Source organism: Brachyhypopomus gauderio, chromosome 6, assembly GCF_052324685.1.
Source record: "Brachyhypopomus gauderio isolate BG-103 chromosome 6, BGAUD_0.2, whole genome shotgun sequence".
Taxonomy (NCBI): domain Eukaryota; kingdom Metazoa; phylum Chordata; class Actinopteri; order Gymnotiformes; family Hypopomidae; genus Brachyhypopomus; species Brachyhypopomus gauderio.
Window position 1 is genome coordinate 13,306,889 of NC_135216.1, and position 18,216 is coordinate 13,325,104.

At 44.5% G+C, this 18,216-nt stretch overlaps 1 protein-coding gene across 7 annotated transcripts in view; it reads left to right on the plus strand.

Moving 5' to 3' along the window:
• ppp1r9a (protein phosphatase 1, regulatory subunit 9A) overlaps window positions 1–18,216 on the plus strand; it is a 39,277-nt gene that overhangs the window by 1,873 nt on the left and 19,188 nt on the right. For 3 of the 7 annotated variants that reach the window (XM_077008795.1, XM_077008799.1, XM_077008798.1), the window contains exons 1-4: window positions 1,512–1,847; window positions 3,109–4,565; window positions 16,711–16,843; window positions 17,286–17,406. In XM_077008795.1, coding sequence (XP_076864910.1) covers window positions 3,219–4,565; window positions 16,711–16,843; window positions 17,286–17,406 — 1,601 coding nt within the window. In that variant the 5' untranslated portion in view covers window positions 1,512–1,847; window positions 3,109–3,218. Of the gene's footprint in view, window positions 1–1,511; window positions 1,848–1,895; window positions 2,034–3,108; window positions 4,566–16,710; window positions 16,844–17,285; window positions 17,407–18,216 lie in introns of those variants that run through there. The other 4 variants (XM_077008801.1, XM_077008800.1, XM_077008797.1 and 1 more) reach the window with 4 other exon arrangements.

Here is an 18,216-nt window from a genome sequence, read left to right on the forward strand (position 1 = left end):
AACCCCCTGTTGTGAAGCGGAACAGACAGATGGTCATATAAAGTTCCCTTTGCACCACGGGTAATGCTACCATAACTGGACAGCCCAGTTTTACACAAGCCTATTGATGCTAACGTTATCTTCCCGCTCAGTTATATACATTCCCAAAATAAAAGACCAAAGATTCACTAGAAACCCCTTTATATCTATTCACACCTTTGTCCATTGGTCAATCCCAGCGTTAGACTTCGTAGACTAGTCTTTTACTGTGTTACAATCACACTAAGTCATTATTAATGTCATATTCAATGGGCCTAATATCTAAAGATAGACTAAACCCCTTCAGATAACATCAGTTATGTATTTTAACGCACACTGAACCTGCTAATTGGGGATTTTCACACTGTTAGCCACAGTGTTGAACCTTGTAGATGTTTCAGTGTGGTATTTTATGCCACTGAATCTTTGTCTCGAACTTGTACCGCTGCAACATGTTTTTCTGGCTTTATAATCCACATCACCGGTGTGTCGTGGCCTTCTAATAACTATGTGGCAGATCATTTTGAAAACAAAATTACACAGACCGTAGGAATATACAAACACGGGCGCGCACACGCACGCATGATTATTTTTAGGTTGGGAAGCAACATGTTTCTATGATGACAGAAGTATGAATATTACGCTTTAAAACTCTGAAATTCGTTGCATTTGCTATATGTGCATTTATATTCATCACTATTCCTAACTGATCGTATGTTGATTTGGTTACTGTAATCATTTCCCGATTCGCATAATAATAATTCACATAATTAACAAAGGCGTCATATTACATGGCAATCATGAATCATCAATTTGCTGTTTGACAGTACAAATAATGTTTTTAAGATACACCTATAGCTTCTTGATAGCTTCGTATTGGTACAAGGCCGTGTGGATTTCAGACAAATGTAACACATGATTGAGTCAAGGAAGGTCTGGTGGTTCTGTTGGAGAAGTGTCTTTCTTGTTGGCCTTGTGTTCTTTTAAGATGTGTATCACAAGCTCTTTAAAAATCCTATTCATAGCTTTTTAAGGCTATCATGGCCGTCTGGGCTTTAGGTATCGTCTCAGTCCCAACATCCTGATTTTGACGTTTAGGGCAGTTATGTGGGATTCTCAAGAAAATACAAGTCAATCATAATGTGTGTGTGTGTGTGTGTGTGTGTGTGTGTGTGTTCTGTCTTTCCTATATATGAGAAATAACAATGAAAATGAAATAAGGTTTCATTGTGAATGTCTACAGCAGTATTTTTGTTAGATACCTGGTGTGAAAAACCTTGATATACATGCCGTGCCGTTTTTTTGCAGCATATTACTATAACAGTGTTTTTTTCTTTGCCAGACTGCGGTTTAGTGGTGCCCCCTCCGAGCAGATTATTGGAACGAACCATTCTCCTGTAAATAAGGTTATACACCTGTCACATGGCCATCCCCTTTGAGAAAACTGTTTCGGAGATAAGAAATACAGTCTTGTTACAACATCGGGACTGCGTTGCGTTTTTCTTAGTCCACTTCACAAATATTGTGTAATTCCACGTTGAGACATTTAATGCTGCTTTGTTTCAACGCCCCTGTAGTGAGAATGGCGGGATCACCCCCCAAGTCTGCAATGGCGTTGTCTAGCGGTGTGTGAAGCCCGGCTTGTATGTCAAATTGTTCAACGGTATGTTGAAGGACTCGGTGTTGGTGGCGGAATCCTAGTGCTGTGAATGGAAATGTTTACAGCACAGTGATGCGAATTAGTCGTTTGCGTCTGCCTGAAGCCATCAGTCAGTAATATATCTCTGCGCGACATCACTGATATTGCGTTTTGGACCGAAACCGAGGACGTAAGTGACCCTTTTGTTTTGAACATGGTGGCAGCGGCAGATGAGTTTAGCAATAGTTCCTTCTGCTTTCGGAGTCGTTCGCATGTTTGTTCAGCAATAATTCTGCAGTTTTATGTCTAGGCAAACGGACCCAGTGTTTGTTGATGTGGTGGGTTTGTGGCTAGAAGTGTCAGTTATCCGGGCGAGGTACGGACCGAACCGCACACACTTCAGCCTCTCCGCGTACCTCCATATGATGTGTCGCATTTGCGTGTTATCTGCATGATTTATACTTTAAATGGCCGAGTTTCAAGTTGCAGACTGTGCATAGCCCATATATCATAACTAATGCTCATATCCTCATTGTAATTATCTTCTTCTGAACCAATGTTGTGCATTTGCTAAATGATGAAGCTAGGCATTTCTGCATTCATCTGGTGTGGGATGTTGAAGAATTTCAGCCGTTGTTTATTAATATTAATGTTGTTGTTGTTATGATGATTTAGATTTGCAATGCAATAATTATCGCATTGTAATATGTGTCCTTTCGTTTAAAAGAAATGCCAGATCCAAAATCCAGTATTGTACGCTCTACGATGAACACTGATGGGTAGTAATTGTCTTCACAACATGAAACCCATTATAATATAAAAACTCATAAAGCCGAACGATTGTTAACACCACGAGACTGCGTTGTATCTGCGACATATATGATAAGGGCCAGGCTTGTGCGTAAGCTAAACAGATCTACATCATCTATGCTCTGAGTCGCATCAGAACATTTCTTGCGCCCGGTCCGCTGGTCCTTCTGGCACGGTGATGTCCTGTCTGAGCCTGAGAGGTGGTCAGTCAGCCAGATAAGGACACCTTACTTCGCCATTCAGCGAGCCGAGTGTTTATGTTACAAGCCCATGCCCATAGTTGTTCGTTAGAGAGATAACACATGCTGTTCAAAGTAACCACAAATGCCATTGCTTAGCTCAGGAAGGAAGCTCAGTTACATCAGTGAGGAATCAATGAATTATACTGCACAAGATGCTTTCGTGAAAAAAACATCCCTGTTCTCAAAGCATTTGCTTTTAGTGCTACTAGTTTATTGGTATAATAATGCAGAGAAACATCTGAGAATATACATTCAGATTTGACATCTTTCACATTTGATACTCCATGTCTGGAATGCATTGGTTGTATTTGTTTGTTTGTATTTGTTTATTATTCTATTATTCTACTATTACTATACTATATACTATATTCTATATTATATTCTACTATATTTTTACAGAGTACTGTGACACCACACAACAGAATGTGATATTATCTCACAAACTAAGCCATCTAGAGATGCTACTCCACATCTGAAAGCAAGCACTCCCTCTGTCGTTGCGGGCTAAGATGCTAAAGACAGAGGCCTCGTCAGAGAGGACTACCCTGAGGAGCGCCTCTCCACATAGAAATGCCTACAGGGCAGAGTTCCAGGCCCTGAAGAAGGCCTTTGACCAGCCCAGGCAGGATGGGGACCCCAAGCTTAAGGACCCGGAGCGGCTCAGGCAGCCCCGGGGCCGGCAGTATGGCGCACACGTCAGCCGGATTAAGGACATGTTCATGCAGATGGGCACGGAGGGCACTGGAGCAGACAGGGCGCGGTCCAGGGCCGAGACCTCGCCGCAGAAGCTCACCAAGCCGACCAACTTCGTCAACCGGGCGGACGGCTCGGTCATTAAGCTCCAGGCTGGCGAGAGAACCAGTGGTGGCCACAACTCCAAGTTCTCAGAGACGAGGAAGCTCTTTGAGAAGAGCGGCAGAGACACATCTCAGTCTCCCGTGTACTCCTACGGCAGAGACAAGAGGGGTTCGCATGAGCACCTGGACGATTGGAGGGGGGCTCGGTCCAATCGGGGCAGCACCGACTCTTTAGACAGCCTCTGCTCCCGGACGGAGGCCTCCTCGCCCACGGTCAGCCAGCTTAGTGCGGTGTTCGAGAACTTGGACCAGCAGGGCTCTGGCTCGACATTCCGGCGGGGCCACGGAACGGGTCGGGCGCTCTGCTCTCCAGACAGCACACACCGACACGGGGAGGCCAGCGAGGACGACAGCAGTGCTCGCCAGTCCCCGTCACGAGGCATGTACCGGACGCGTGTCGGGAGCAAGCACGCCTTACCTGCCTCGTCCTCCTCAGAAGATCTTCTCAGTCCCAGCCCTCTGTCCGAAGCAGCAGAGCAGGCGCATGCGTCTGAGGAGAAAGGGGCCCGGGACAGCAGTGCGGTGGTCGTAGTGGCAGAGGATCGGCACGTGGACGCTGGAGCCACGGAGGCCACCGGCGGAGCTACGGAGCAGAAGCAGGAGGGTGATGCTGCAGGGGTTTGCTTAAACTCTGCTCAAGTCAATGACTCCGCACTCAGTGAAAAGCCACAGGAGGCCACCACAGCCATCAAAGAGCAGAAGGGGGAGGGGGAGCCCAGCAGAGACGAGGACGATGCCAGCCGGATTACGGCGGAGCCAAAAGAGGAGCCCGACGAGGAATACTGTGGCAATGAGAGGCTTATTTTCAATGCAGATGGGGAAGGTTGTGGCCAGGGCTGGGGAGAGAGCTGCACTGACCTCCAGGACGATATGTATGGGGAGGATGATGTCAGCTATGACCCTGGATCAGATGTCACTGAGATTCCTGGTCTTCCAGAAGAGGAGAAGGAGGATGTTCCTCAGCGGCGGAAAATACGTTTTAGCAACGCCCCAATAAAGGTACGTTTGTCCATTTTGTTTATGCTCTTGTCCCTATGTTATTTATTGTTTACTTCCCAGTTTAAATGGCAATGTTCATCTTTGAATAGCATGTTCATCATGTTTTGACTGTAGTGTCAAGCACGTATAAGCGTAAATGTGTACATGAATCTGTAAGAGGGCATTACTGGCTTTGGCTGAGTTTGGTTAAGTCACCATCTTGTGTGACCATCATTGTCCAGTTTAGGTAATGAGAGAATGGCATCCTAGCATGGTATTTGGGGGGCATTTATGCCTATGGTTACATGTATGGGCACACACACACACACACACACACACACACACACACACACACACACACACACACACACACACACACACACACACACACACACACACACACACACACACACACAGCTCATTCTGCTTCCTCACTTTGCTGTTAACGCTTTTTAATCCCACCTCTGTATTCTTCAGTGGTCTCTCATGGTCTTCTTGCTGTTATTCCATGTGGTCCACGCGTGGTCTCTCAGGGATGTGTGTGGACCCTGTGTGTGCTGCATGTTCCAATGGGAAGGAGGAAGGTGGTAATTGTGTCTGTTGTGTTCTAGCACTTTAAGGGAGGTGCAGCATTGCATTTTCATTGTAGTGTTTCCTGGGGTATTAGTCTGAAGGATCATTTTAGGAAGCTTTAGTGATCAATATGTTCAATTAAAACCTTATGGGCCATTTGTTCTGCTCTCATCAGATCAATAAACTTTGATTTACCAATTTAAAGAGAACAGCTCATAGACTTGCAAATCAGGGCTGTTTGAACTATTGATTGGATATGATCATTTTTGTCATCTCCACTACAATAACAACAACAGTTATCAACGGTCTTCCGAGCTAGTGTGGGGATATATGATCTATTATCTTAGTATGCTTACGATGTGGTTTACTTGTTCCTCACATTGAAACTATGATGTCTCCATGCCTCCAGAAGTCATCATGTCTCACCTCCTCCTGTTCCACCCCCCCCCCCCCCCCCCCATGAAGTATATCACTCTTTTAGGGTTCAGTAATACCTTTATTACTACCAGTTTGAATTATGAAGTATATAGATATATACTGTTGCCTAATGCCCTTTTGTACTTTTGTGTAATAAAGTTCATTTTAACATTTGGTTGGTTGAAGAGGCTTGGAAGAGCTGTTCACATGTGAACATATAAATATGACTCTATTTCAGTGGGTCTGTTTTATCCCATTCTTGCTCAAAATATTCATGGCCCAAAGGCTGTTGAAATGCAGTTGTCCTCCTGGACATAGGGAGTAAAGAGAGAGTGTCAGCCCATTGTAAACTGGTATTGTGTAGCCTGGGTTAACAGTTGACTGGGCTGAATTGCTAAATGACCCCTGGCTTCAGTTTATCAGACAAAGGCTGGACTTTGCTCATTAATCATATGGAATATTAAACTGTGCCAAGCCACACACTTGTTTTGCATACTCTGAACAAACAGCACTCTGTCTCCTATTTGGACTTATGAAAGGGACAAAATGGTTTGGTGAAATGTAGCTACTCCCACCAGACTAAACCTACACGAGACAAGCTTGACCCAGGAGTGAAGGGACAAATAACAAAGTTGGCGATTAATCTTCTGTCCATTTTTCACCCCACATGCAATATTTCTTAGTGCCTCATGAAGTGGATAAATCATTTCGGCATTAAAGCTTTTAAACCATAATTAATCTGGTGCTTTTGCACGAGGCTGTAGAGCAGAGCTGTTCTAGTGGCTGTGAGCTATTACAGCACCCTTCCACATGCCTCCAACATGGAAATACAGACCAAACCTAATAATGCCAAAGAGAGTTAAAAAAAAAAGAGTTGACATCTCATCTTATTGTCTCTTAAAAGGCATGCTGTGTATTTGACCTCACTGGTGTTTTGAGTAAGTTTTAGTAATTATTGTTGTAATAAATGTGCATGTATTATTTATCCCCAAGAAAGCAACGCTGTTCAATGGGGAGGGTATCACTAACAGGCAGATAGAGCTCACTGTTCTGCATATAGATGTCACGTTGTGTTCACGCGTCCCTCCTCTCATATTGACTGAGCCTCATAGCTCTCCCAGACTGGCTGCGTAATGATGCCAACCTGCTAGATGAAAATGATAGGACAGGGATAACATCCCAGGAACTTTAGTTTAAAAGTTAAAAGTATGTTTCATTTACCTTGGACATGCTTAGTCAGAACCACTTAAGTGTGTTTATTGTTAAGAGCTGGTCGCTGAAAAAAATAACATGAATATATGTGTCATATTATTTCTGCCTGGAAAATTATACACTGGCTTGAATTGCAGATTTTGACTATAACTGACATTCCTTCTCCTTGTAGGCAGGTTGGAGGTGATGTAAAATTTCAGATATTTAGTGTTAATTTGCGACAGTAGTTCTTGGACATGGGGAGGAGAGAGAAAACGCCGTTTCACACTGTTCTCTCTTCAGCCGCCTTTCACATGGAACTCGACTTCTCAGCAGACACATGCTACAGAGGCACATGACCTCTCGTGCCAGATGGAGCTCAGAGAGCCAATCGCCCGTGTGCAGCCTGAGCCCTCGCTGCAGATGCATTCGTTTAGTCTGTAGAGCTTTTATTTCTTTTGAGTTTCCAAAGTGGCAGTATACCCAAGAGGAAACGTAGCGTAAACAAGTCAGCACAGGGGCAATGATGGCGGAAGTAAGATCTGCCTGATGCACATGAGAGTTCTTTTATATTTGGATGACATACATAACCAGGCATCCCCGTACGACTAGACAGCATCAAAGACTCGCAACTGATACGATTTGCTGTACATAAGTGTTTGTGTGTGTGTGTGTGTGTGTGTGTGTGTGTGTGTGTGTGTGTGTGTGTGTGTGGTTGCTTTGCTTGTCCTTTATAGTGTCTCCCTGTCATCATGCTCTTTCTCTGTGCTTCCTAAATGCCACTTAGAGGTTGTAATGAAATGTTGCATCATATGAAATTTGGTCCCTTGTTGTGACTTCCTGATTCCCTAATCAAATTAAGTGGATTAGAAATACTGGGTAGCAAATGAATGAGTGCTGAAACGACTCAGCAAATCTCTGCTAATAATGCACACTCTAATCTTGCTACTAATAATGCACACTCTAGTCTCTCTGTTAATGATGCACACTCTAATTTATCTACTAATAATGCACTCTCTAATCTCTCTGCTATTAATGCACACTAGTCTATCTGCTAATAATGCACACTCTAGTCTCTCTGTTAATAATGCACACTCTAGTCTCTCTGTTAATAATGCACACTCTAATCTATCTACTAATAATGCACACTCTAATCTATCTACTAATAATGCACTCTCTAATCTCTCTGTTAATAATGCACACTCTAATCTATCTACTAATAATGCACTCTCTAATCTCTCTGCTATTAATGCACACTAGTCTATCTGCTAATAATGCACACTCTAGTCTCTCTGTTAATAATGCACACTCTAATCTATCTACTAATAATGCACTCTCTAATCTCTCTGCTATTAATGCACACTCTAATCTATCTACTAATAATGCACTCTCTAATCTCTGCTATTAATGCACACTAGTCTATCTGCTAATAATGCACACTCTAGTCTCTGCTAATAATGCACACTCTAGTCTATCTGCTAATAATGCACACTCTAATCTCTGCTAATAATGCACACTAGTCTCTCTGCTAATAATGCACACTCTAATCTCTGTTAATAATGCACACTCTAGTCTCTCTGCTAATAATGCACACTCTAATCTCTGTTAATAATGCACACTAGTCTCTCTGCTATAATGCACACTCTAGTCTCTACTAATAATGCACATTAGTCTATCTGCTAGTAATGCACACTTTAGTCTATCTACTAATAATGCACACTTTAGTCTATCTACTAATAATGCACACTCTAGTCTCTCTGCTAATAATGCACACTCTAATCTCTGCAATTAATGCACACTCTAGTCTATCTACTAATAATGCACACTCTAATCTCTGCAATTAATGCACACTCTAGTCTCTCTGCTAATAATGCAAACTCTAGTCTTTCTGCTAATAATTCACACTGTAATCTCTACTAATAATGCACACACTAGTCTCTCTGCTAATAATGCACACTCTAGTCTCTCTGTTAATAATGCACACTCTAGTCTCTGCTAATAATGCACACTCTAGTCTATCTGCTAATAATGCACACTCTAATCTCTACTAATAATGCACACTAGTCTATCTGCTAATAATGCACACTCTAATCTCTGCTAATAATGCACACTAGTCTCTCTGCTAATAATGCACACTCTAATCTCTGCTAATAATGCACACTCTAGTCTCTCTGCTAATAATGCACACTCTAGTCTCTCTGCTAATAATGCACACTCTAGTCTCTGTTAATAATGCACACTAGTCTCTCTGCTATAATGCACACTCTAGTCTCTACTAATAATGCACATTAGTCTATCTGCTAGTAATGCACACTTTAGTCTATCTACTAATAATGCACACTCTAGTCTCTCTGCTAATAATGCACACTCTAATATCTGCTAATAATGCACACTCTAATCTCTGCAATTAATGCACACTCTAGTCTATCTACTAATAATGCACACTCTAATCTCTGCTAATAATGCACACTCTAATCTCTGCAATTAATGCACATTCTAGTCTCTCTGCTAATAATGCAAACTCTAGTCTTTCTGCTAATAATTCACACTGTAATCTCTACTAATAATGCACACTCTATTTTCTCTGCTAATAATGCAAACTCTAGTCTGTCTGCTAATAATGCACACTCTAATGTCTGCTAATAATGCACACTCTAGTCTCTCTGCTAATAATGCAAACTCTAGTCTGTCTGCTAATAATGCACACTCTAATTTCTGCTAATAATGCACACTCTAGTCTCTCTGCTAATAATGCACACACTAGTCTCTGCTAATAATGCACAGTCTAGTCTATCTGCTAATAATGCACAGTCTAGTCTCTCTGCTAATAATGCACACACTAGTCTCTGCTAATAATGCACACTCTAGTCTATCTGCTAATAATGCACAGTCTAGTCTCTCTGCTAATAATGCACACACTAGTCTCTCTGCTAATAATGCACACTCTAATCTATCTGCTAATAATGCACACACTAGTCTCTCTGCTAATAATGCACACTCTAGTCTCTCTGTTAATAATGCACACTCTAGTCTCTGCTAATAATGCACACTCTAGTCTATCTGCTAATAATGCACACTCTAATCTCTACTAATAATGCACACTAGTCTATCTGCTAATAATGCACACTCTAATCTCTGCTAATAATGCACACTAGTCTCTCTGCTAATAATGCACACTCTAATCTCTGCTAATAATGCACACTCTAGTCTCTCTGCTAATAATGCACACTCTAGTCTCTCTGCTAATAATGCACACTCTAGTCTCTGTTAATAATGCACACTAGTCTCTCTGCTATAATGCACACTCTAGTCTCTACTAATAATGCACATTAGTCTATCTGCTAGTAATGCACACTTTAGTCTATCTACTAATAATGCACACTCTAGTCTCTCTGCTAATAATGCACACTCTAATATCTGCTAATAATGCACACTCTAATCTCTGCAATTAATGCACACTCTAGTCTATCTACTAATAATGCACACTCTAATCTCTGCTAATAATGCACACTCTAATCTCTGCAATTAATGCACATTCTAGTCTCTCTGCTAATAATGCAAACTCTAGTCTTTCTGCTAATAATTCACACTGTAATCTCTACTAATAATGCACACTCTATTTTCTCTGCTAATAATGCAAACTCTAGTCTGTCTGCTAATAATGCACACTCTAATGTCTGCTAATAATGCACACTCTAGTCTCTCTGCTAATAATGCAAACTCTAGTCTGTCTGCTAATAATGCACACTCTAATTTCTGCTAATAATGCACACTCTAGTCTCTCTGCTAATAATGCACACACTAGTCTCTGCTAATAATGCACAGTCTAGTCTATCTGCTAATAATGCACAGTCTAGTCTCTCTGCTAATAATGCACACACTAGTCTCTGCTAATAATGCACACTCTAGTCTATCTGCTAATAATGCACAGTCTAGTCTCTCTGCTAATAATGCACACACTAGTCTCTCTGCTAATAATGCACACTCTAATCTATCTGCTAATAATGCACTCTCTAGTCTATCTGCTAATAATGCACACTCTAGTCTCTCTGCTAATAATGCACACTCTAGTCTCTCTGCTAATAGTACACTCTAGTCTCTCTGCTAATAATGCACACTCTAGTCTCTGCTAATAGTACACACTCTAGTCTCTGCTAATAATGCACACTCTAGTCTCTGCTAATAATGCACACTAGTCTCTCAGCTAATAATGCACACTCTAGTCTCTGCTAATAATGCACACTCTAGTCTCTCTGCTAATAATGCACACTAGTCTCTCTGCTAATAATGCACACTCTAGTCTCTTTGCTAATAATGCCCATTAGCATACTCTTCATCAAGTTATGCATTCCTGCACCTTTTGAACATAAACACACAGATTTACCCAGAGCTTAAAATGAGAATGAAGGCAGTTCGTGGCTATCTGTAATCTTCTTGTTAGAGCTATTGGCACTGATCTCTTGATTTATTGTGATTTTGATTCACAATTACATGTGATGTGGATATATTTTATTTTAATTCAGTTTTGTAATAAAGTCACCAATTTAATGTTTCGTAGGAAAATGCATAGATTTATATAGATTGATGTTTGGATTTTAAGAATTCAGTATTTGAATTTGGAATATCAATATAATATAATATCTAAAATAATAATTTTAAATAGTATAAAATAATACAAAAGTATACTGATGTATAGTATGTAGTATGTAGAGGGTTAAAAATGACCAAATGGGATGGCTTTGTTTCTTAACAGCTCTTCAGAGTCCTTTGTGACCTTCTCATAAATATTATCTTCAAGCTTTCTGCTGTGCCATTTACTTTAAGAACTCACCTGCATCACTGAATGAACCACATGGACAGCTGTGTGTGCCTGCTGTTTTATCATCTCTGATGTGGAATCTCTACTATTGTTAATTCTGTACTGTTAGTTTTGGAGTTGGTGCTAGGGCACTTGAGAAGAGGGCTCCAGTTGGTGCTAGGGCACTTGAGAAGAGGGCTCCAGTTGGTGCTAAGGCACTTGAGAAGAATATGAGGGAAGAAGATATGGTCTGTTGGGATTCAGGAAGACCTCAGGTGCTAAGTGGCACTACATAATCTGATGCTGCTTTCTAGAACATCTTCCTCAGAGACACAGAGTTAGCCTGCTAATTGCCACTTTAGGATCTGACATGAAATGAAAACACCAACAACATCTACAGGAAATGTAGACATTTACACACTTTCTAAAACATTTTGTTGATCTCTTTTTCATTTCAGATTGGAAATTTAACCTGGCTCCATGTAATAGTATGCCCTTCTCAGGGTGTGTTAGCACTCTGCTCCATGTTTGGCTCTTTTTAAGAGGCCTCCGTGAGTCATGCCTTTTGTGAGTTGTTGCTTTGCTTCTTTGCTGCAAATGTTGTCAGTCAGGCTGGAAGGATGAGAGAGATGAATGCAGAGAAACCTATGGGAGTGAGTGTTTTCCCTCAAAAACATGTGAGTTGTGCTGCTTTCTGTGGAGTAACGTTCACTAGCACCAGCTGAGTATAAGCTAACTGGGTCCTTTGCTTCACGAAAACAGCAGCAAAAAAGAGCTTGGCTTCTCGTTATTCAGTCACTTTTTGGCTTCTGTAAGAGTATATGGCAGACTGTAAAAGCCTAAGACCTTGTCAAAAATAGAGCAAACAAATTCAGGAGCTGTTGTAATTTCTCCTAAGCAAAGTCCAAGCTCATAAAACCCGCCAGGGAAGGAGTTCCAGAGAAGGAGTCATCAAATATTCTTCCATAATCCGGCAGCATAGGTGTGCCTCTCTTTGTATATAAATAAAGACAGGAGTATTCCTCAGTTTGTTCGTGTCAGTGATACATGAGCCCATGTCGTGGCTTGAATTCTCAACAACTGGAGAAACCGAAGACAGTACTAGGGTAGGGAATATCCCAGCAGGCGGTGTCAGGCACCACCACATTCCCCCTTTCTCCTCAAGTTCAGTGCCCCTCCGAGAGACGGCCGTTGTTCCTCGTGTGCTTCTGGCTCAGTTGAGGGACGCGCTCTGGGCCGACACACTGTCCCACATTGTTGTCCAGCCGAGGCTGGATGCACTCTCGGTCATGCTGAGGTCTGTTTAGCCCTGGCGAGGGACTCAAAAGAAATCCTCAGTCAGCATATAACTGGCTAGAATGGTTTCTATGAATACCATATGTGCGCTGTTATTTCATATGCTTTATTCGAAACACTTAAGGAAAAGTGCAAGTCAGCCAATTCTCACATACCTTCGTTAGTCTTGATGGAATTGATGGCTGATGGAACTGAAGATTAAAACTCCAGCAGAGCTCGAGCGCTCCGTTAGTTGAGATGCCACATCCCACACACTCAGCTGGGGAAAAGACATGAAAGAAACGGCTGTTCGCCGTTCCACGAGTGTTTCATTTAGGCGTGCACACAGAGAGGCCCTTTTGCTGTTCTAGCAGGGTGTTTGTTGGATGCAGTTCAGACCCCCTGTGCAAGTGCCTCAAACGAAGGATTAAAAGAGAGGCGTGGAGCTGCTGGGGAGATAAGCTGCAGTCGCAGTCAGCGGGTTGCTTCGAGGGAAGAGGTAAATGAAGTGGAGTTGTCCCAGTCAGGCACACGGTAACGTACAGAAGTGCACTCACCCTGATCCACTGGGGCACTGGATCTTGGCTAGTTCCTCAGGCTCGTGTGCAGAGAGCGACCCATCTCCGGCCTCAACGTTCTACTGAAGAATTCAGAGGCTCTCTCTTCAGACGAGAGATGCCATCAGCATCTTGACCTCTTTACTGCAAGGTCAGAATATCAGCATCACAGTCAGTATGAGCATCATCAGGTTGGCTTGTGTCCTGTAGACAAAGTGCTGTTTGTCTTTCTGTGTCCGAGGCCTTTGCAGTAGTCCTTGGCCCGTAATTTCATACCCTTTAACAGTTTGTCTTTTACTTCCAGCCTGAGTCAGCACTGGCGTGGCCTGCCCAAGTGTTGAGAGACCTTAATCTGCTGAGTTGTCTATGCAAGCGTGCTGGTTGGTCTTGCTAATACATCATGGAATGCTCTGGTGTCAGCCTGGGAGAGGCTAATGTGTGTATGACTGTGGAGTGCCACAGAGGGGCCTGGTACCCCTTTCATGCACTCTGTAGTGGTTTGTGGGCAGTAACCCTCACCGCACTTCCCCAACACCTCCACCTTCCCTCTTGTTCTCCTACGCTGGGCCAGGCCCAGGCTGGACGTGCGGCTGACGGAGGAGTCCAGGACAGGCAGGTGGAGGGAGAGGAGAGGCGTGAAGAAGGGAGTGGGAGTGGAGAGACGGACGGCAGAACCGCATCAGCGCAACACGCCCGTGCGGTTCAGCGGCACCGAGCTTCGCTCTCTGGAGACAGAGCAAGAGCGAGGGAGAACGAGAGCGGCGTGCACCCACCAGCGGCAATAGCAGGGTTCCCCGTGAAGTTCCGCACGGCACAAAGTGAAATCTGCACATCGGGGGCAAGGCAAGGCAAATGCTCTGTGGACGTCAGTTAACAGCTGTATAGATCCGAGTGTCAGGGGGGAGGGGGGGGGGGGGGGGGGGGCAGAAGGAAGACTCGGATGTGGATGAAGGATGACTGATAGATTAGAGAAGTGGTGAAGAGGCAGACGGGAGAAGTCCCGCGAGGCACAATGAGTCTGCGGTTTGCTGGATCTGGTGCAGAGCTTCCAGACTGGGCCTGGCAGACGAGGGTTCTGTTCAGCTGAACTAGGGCCAAGACTAAGGCTCCTCAGAAAGAGCAGCTAGGTGGCTTCAGGCATTGGAAAGAAAGACAAAACTCGAGAAAAAAAAAAACATGGCATATGTTCCTTTTGGAGAGTTTGGCAGGTGTGATGTTTATAAAGCTCACCTCATGACGCAGGTCACTCACAATTACAGTTATATCAAAGATGTAATCACTTCAGTTAATTACAGTCCATTACATAAACAGCACTAAACAATTAGTGGATACTGGTTAATATGGAAGTATATTAAAAGTACTATTCCCAAGAAATTATCTTTTCTTTCTGAGTAAAATGAGAAGCCAAATATGAACCTCATAATATCAAAACACACTGACCTGCTGCTAACAGCAGATTTATTGATAAGTCAATAGAAGGGATCAATGGCCACATTGATCCATGACCCCATGCATCATGTTCCATCATGATGGGGGGGGATAATCTATAATGGTCGGTGTATTCTCCAACAAACCCGACCTCCGACCTCACAGTGGTTGTGGCGGGCCTGTAATACAACACCGTGGTTGCCACGGGTGTTTGCCAGACTGCAGACTCTGAGGTGTAGGGCCATTTTTAGTTGGTTGTGAGCTTGGTGACTGTAGGCGGACAAGCCCAGGAGAGCAAAGGCGAATTTAGTTAATGGCATGTGGGATTTTTTGGTACCACTCCAGGGGACAGGAGAACTCGTCAACGCAGCATATGTGGCAATGACATTTGACCACACCATTGGAAGAGCACCGTCCCTACAGAGATGTCTACCTCACGATTCCTCACCAATCTCTCTCTCTCTGTCTCTCTCACAGACTCAATTTCTTTCTATCTCTTTCTATTCATCCCTTGCACACACACACTGTCTTCTAAAATCTCTCACTGTATCACTCTCTTTCTCTGTGTCCTTCACTCTGTATACATTCGGACGCTCCTTGCCACACTGCGGGTGAGGGCCCTGTGTCTTCATTTGTGATGACTTTAAACCCATGAAGGATTATAAGGTCAGATTGGAATCGTAATGTCATTCATAAAAATAATAAGAAGAAAAAAACAATCCTGCCTTTGCTTAAACAGCGTGAATGGCACTGCGTCCGGGCTCTTCAAGGTTGGCCACGTTTACGGCTTTGGTCCCTCCCCATCCGTCTCCTTCTGCGTTTCGCTAGCCGGGGGCATGTTGCGCAGCTGAGGCCAAACTCAGAGGGAGGCAGTAGTGGAAGAAGAGGCTTATGTGCGTTGCAAGGGCCAGCCCATTCTTTGCCAGCGGGGGTGCTCAATAATGCATGGCTGTTGATCAGGCTGCATTATTGATGATGGGACACTTCGCAGTGACACTTGGCCGCTCACACCCCCCCCGCGCTGAGCGTGGGCCCCTACGGTGCTCGCTCCACTTCCGTCCGCTTTTGCACCACCCCCGTACCTCCATTTTTAGAGCGCTCCCTCTTGCTCGGGCTCGTCTGCCATGGACGCGTTATTCCTTTGTGATCAGCGTACGTCGGGCACGCCAGCCTAATTCCTAATTCGTGAGTTCCATTATCTGTCGGGCTGGTGATCCCCACGGCGACGACGGAACCTGGCTGCCGTGACGGCCGTGTCAAGGTGAACGCGACGCCTTAATCTGCTGATTGGGGATAAGCAGGAACTCGCGCTAAAAGCACGGTTGCTCTTTTAATGCAGATTTCACGGCCTTGCTTACAGTGGTCACGGTAAAGATGTGGTAGGAGTTCTTCTCCTACGTGGTGCCTGGCTGGCTGAGTGGGTTATGGGCCAGGTGAGACCAGGCAGACGTGGTGTGTGTTGGCATGCGGGCATGGTGGCCTGGGGAGCTGTGTGTGGGTGATGCCGCGTGACCTGACGGGGCCCTTCACGCTCCACTGGTCAGTCTCGGACAGAAAGGGAGGTGCCCGTAGGTGTTTTAGAGCATAAACGATGTTACCCGGGCCGCATCTGGTGCACAAATCAACAGAGACGCCCTTCCACTTCACTAATCATAATTTGTCTCCCCCACCAATCATATGCAGTGGAAGTACGTTTGAGATAGACTGCTGAAGATATAGTGTGACTGTTTTATGGGCTGCTCCATCCATCTGAAAGCTGCAATGTCTACAAGCCTTCAGCGACTCCCAACAGCAGTTTGCTCCGAATCCGCGTGTGAATCTTCTCAGACGGCTGCAACAATGAAGCAAACCTCGTGTTCTGCGTTGAAAGTAGTGTTTGTAATGTGATCACGCTAGTGAGAGACGCTCTGGTTGTTTCTCTGTCCAGGTATTTAATACCTACTCAAACGAGGACTATGACCGCAGGAACGAGGAGGTGGACCCGGTGGCGTCCTCAGCAGAGTACGAATTGGAGAAGAGGGTGGAGAAGTTGGAGCTATTCCCAGTGGAGCTGGAAAAGGGTGAATTTACTCTACAACTGCACACTTTATGAACATAGGTTAACTAAGAGGGTTAGAACACGTGTGGCTACATGCTTGTATTCTCTGCTGTGTAAGTGACGATGATTAAAGCTCTAGTCAAGAGATCCTTAGGCTGTATTATGATTATCAAGAACTGCTCAGTGAGTGTGTTAAAAGTCAGAAAGCTTTATTTTGTTTTAGATATGGTCTCATTTTATTGTCATATCAAAGCCCCTCTGGTTCCAAATAGTAAACTAGTAATATATTTCTTGGAACTAGTAATAACTAGTACTAGTACAGTAAGTAGTACTATATACACTGAAATATTCACAAGTCTTCCCATGCCTCCAGCCTTTCCTGGCCGAGCTCCCAAGTGGAGTGGTAGTGTGTACTTGGTCTAGAACTGTGAGATGTCTTCATACGCTCTTTGTTCTCCATGCAGATGACGATGGCCTGGGCATCAGTATTATTGGAATGGGCGTGGGAGCTGACGCTGGCTTGGAGAAACTGGGCATCTTCGTCAAGACCGTGATCGAAGGCGGAGCAGCGGAGAGAGATGGAAGGTGAGGAAGAGGATGAGGAGCTGAGACAGAGGATATCCAAGAGCTTCACACCCCCTGCCATACTCTACCGGCTGCTCAGAGTTCCTCAGTCTCTGTGTAAGGTGGTTGGGTTGGAAATTAGACCACGTAGCTAAAATGTGGTGAAATGCTCTTTGGGGTCGTAGCAGCGTCTCTGGCTCAGGGGTCCAGCTCTTCTGGGGAAGAGGACCAGGTGGAGAACAAGCAAGATGGGCTAAGAGCCCCAGACTGGCTGCTGGCTACCTACATGTTAGCACTGCCATTAGCCTGGCTAACTTTGACAGCCCTCAGCAGGATTAACACAGGGCTAAGGAGCTTGCTGCAGGAGAATATTAACAGCGCTGGCATCAGCTCCAGCCGCGTGAGAACATGTGGGTGGTATTAGTGTTCTGGAGACATGGGAAAGATCACTGTTCACTGAGCTCCATTTCAGAAAGAGAAGACAGTGTCTGCATGGGCTGTGTGCGTCTGGTTTTGCATGGTCACCTGCAGCAGGGTCCTGGGGGAGGATGGTCTCGGTAGTGCTCCAGCTGGTGACTGGGAGGCTTGACCACAGGTGGGGCAGGGGGCAGGAAGCATTCACTACCCTGAATGGAATTTCCTTCACCCTTCATTTACTCCCTGGCTGGCTCTGCCCCACTGTCAGATTACCAGGGTGGCATCAGACAGGGGGTGCCGAGATCTGCATAGACCTGTATGGTGGTTAGGGTCATTCGTCTGGGCTGATCTTGCCTGGGGTGGTGGTTAGACAGTTTTTCTGGGCTGATCTTGCCTGGGGTGGTGGTTAGGGCG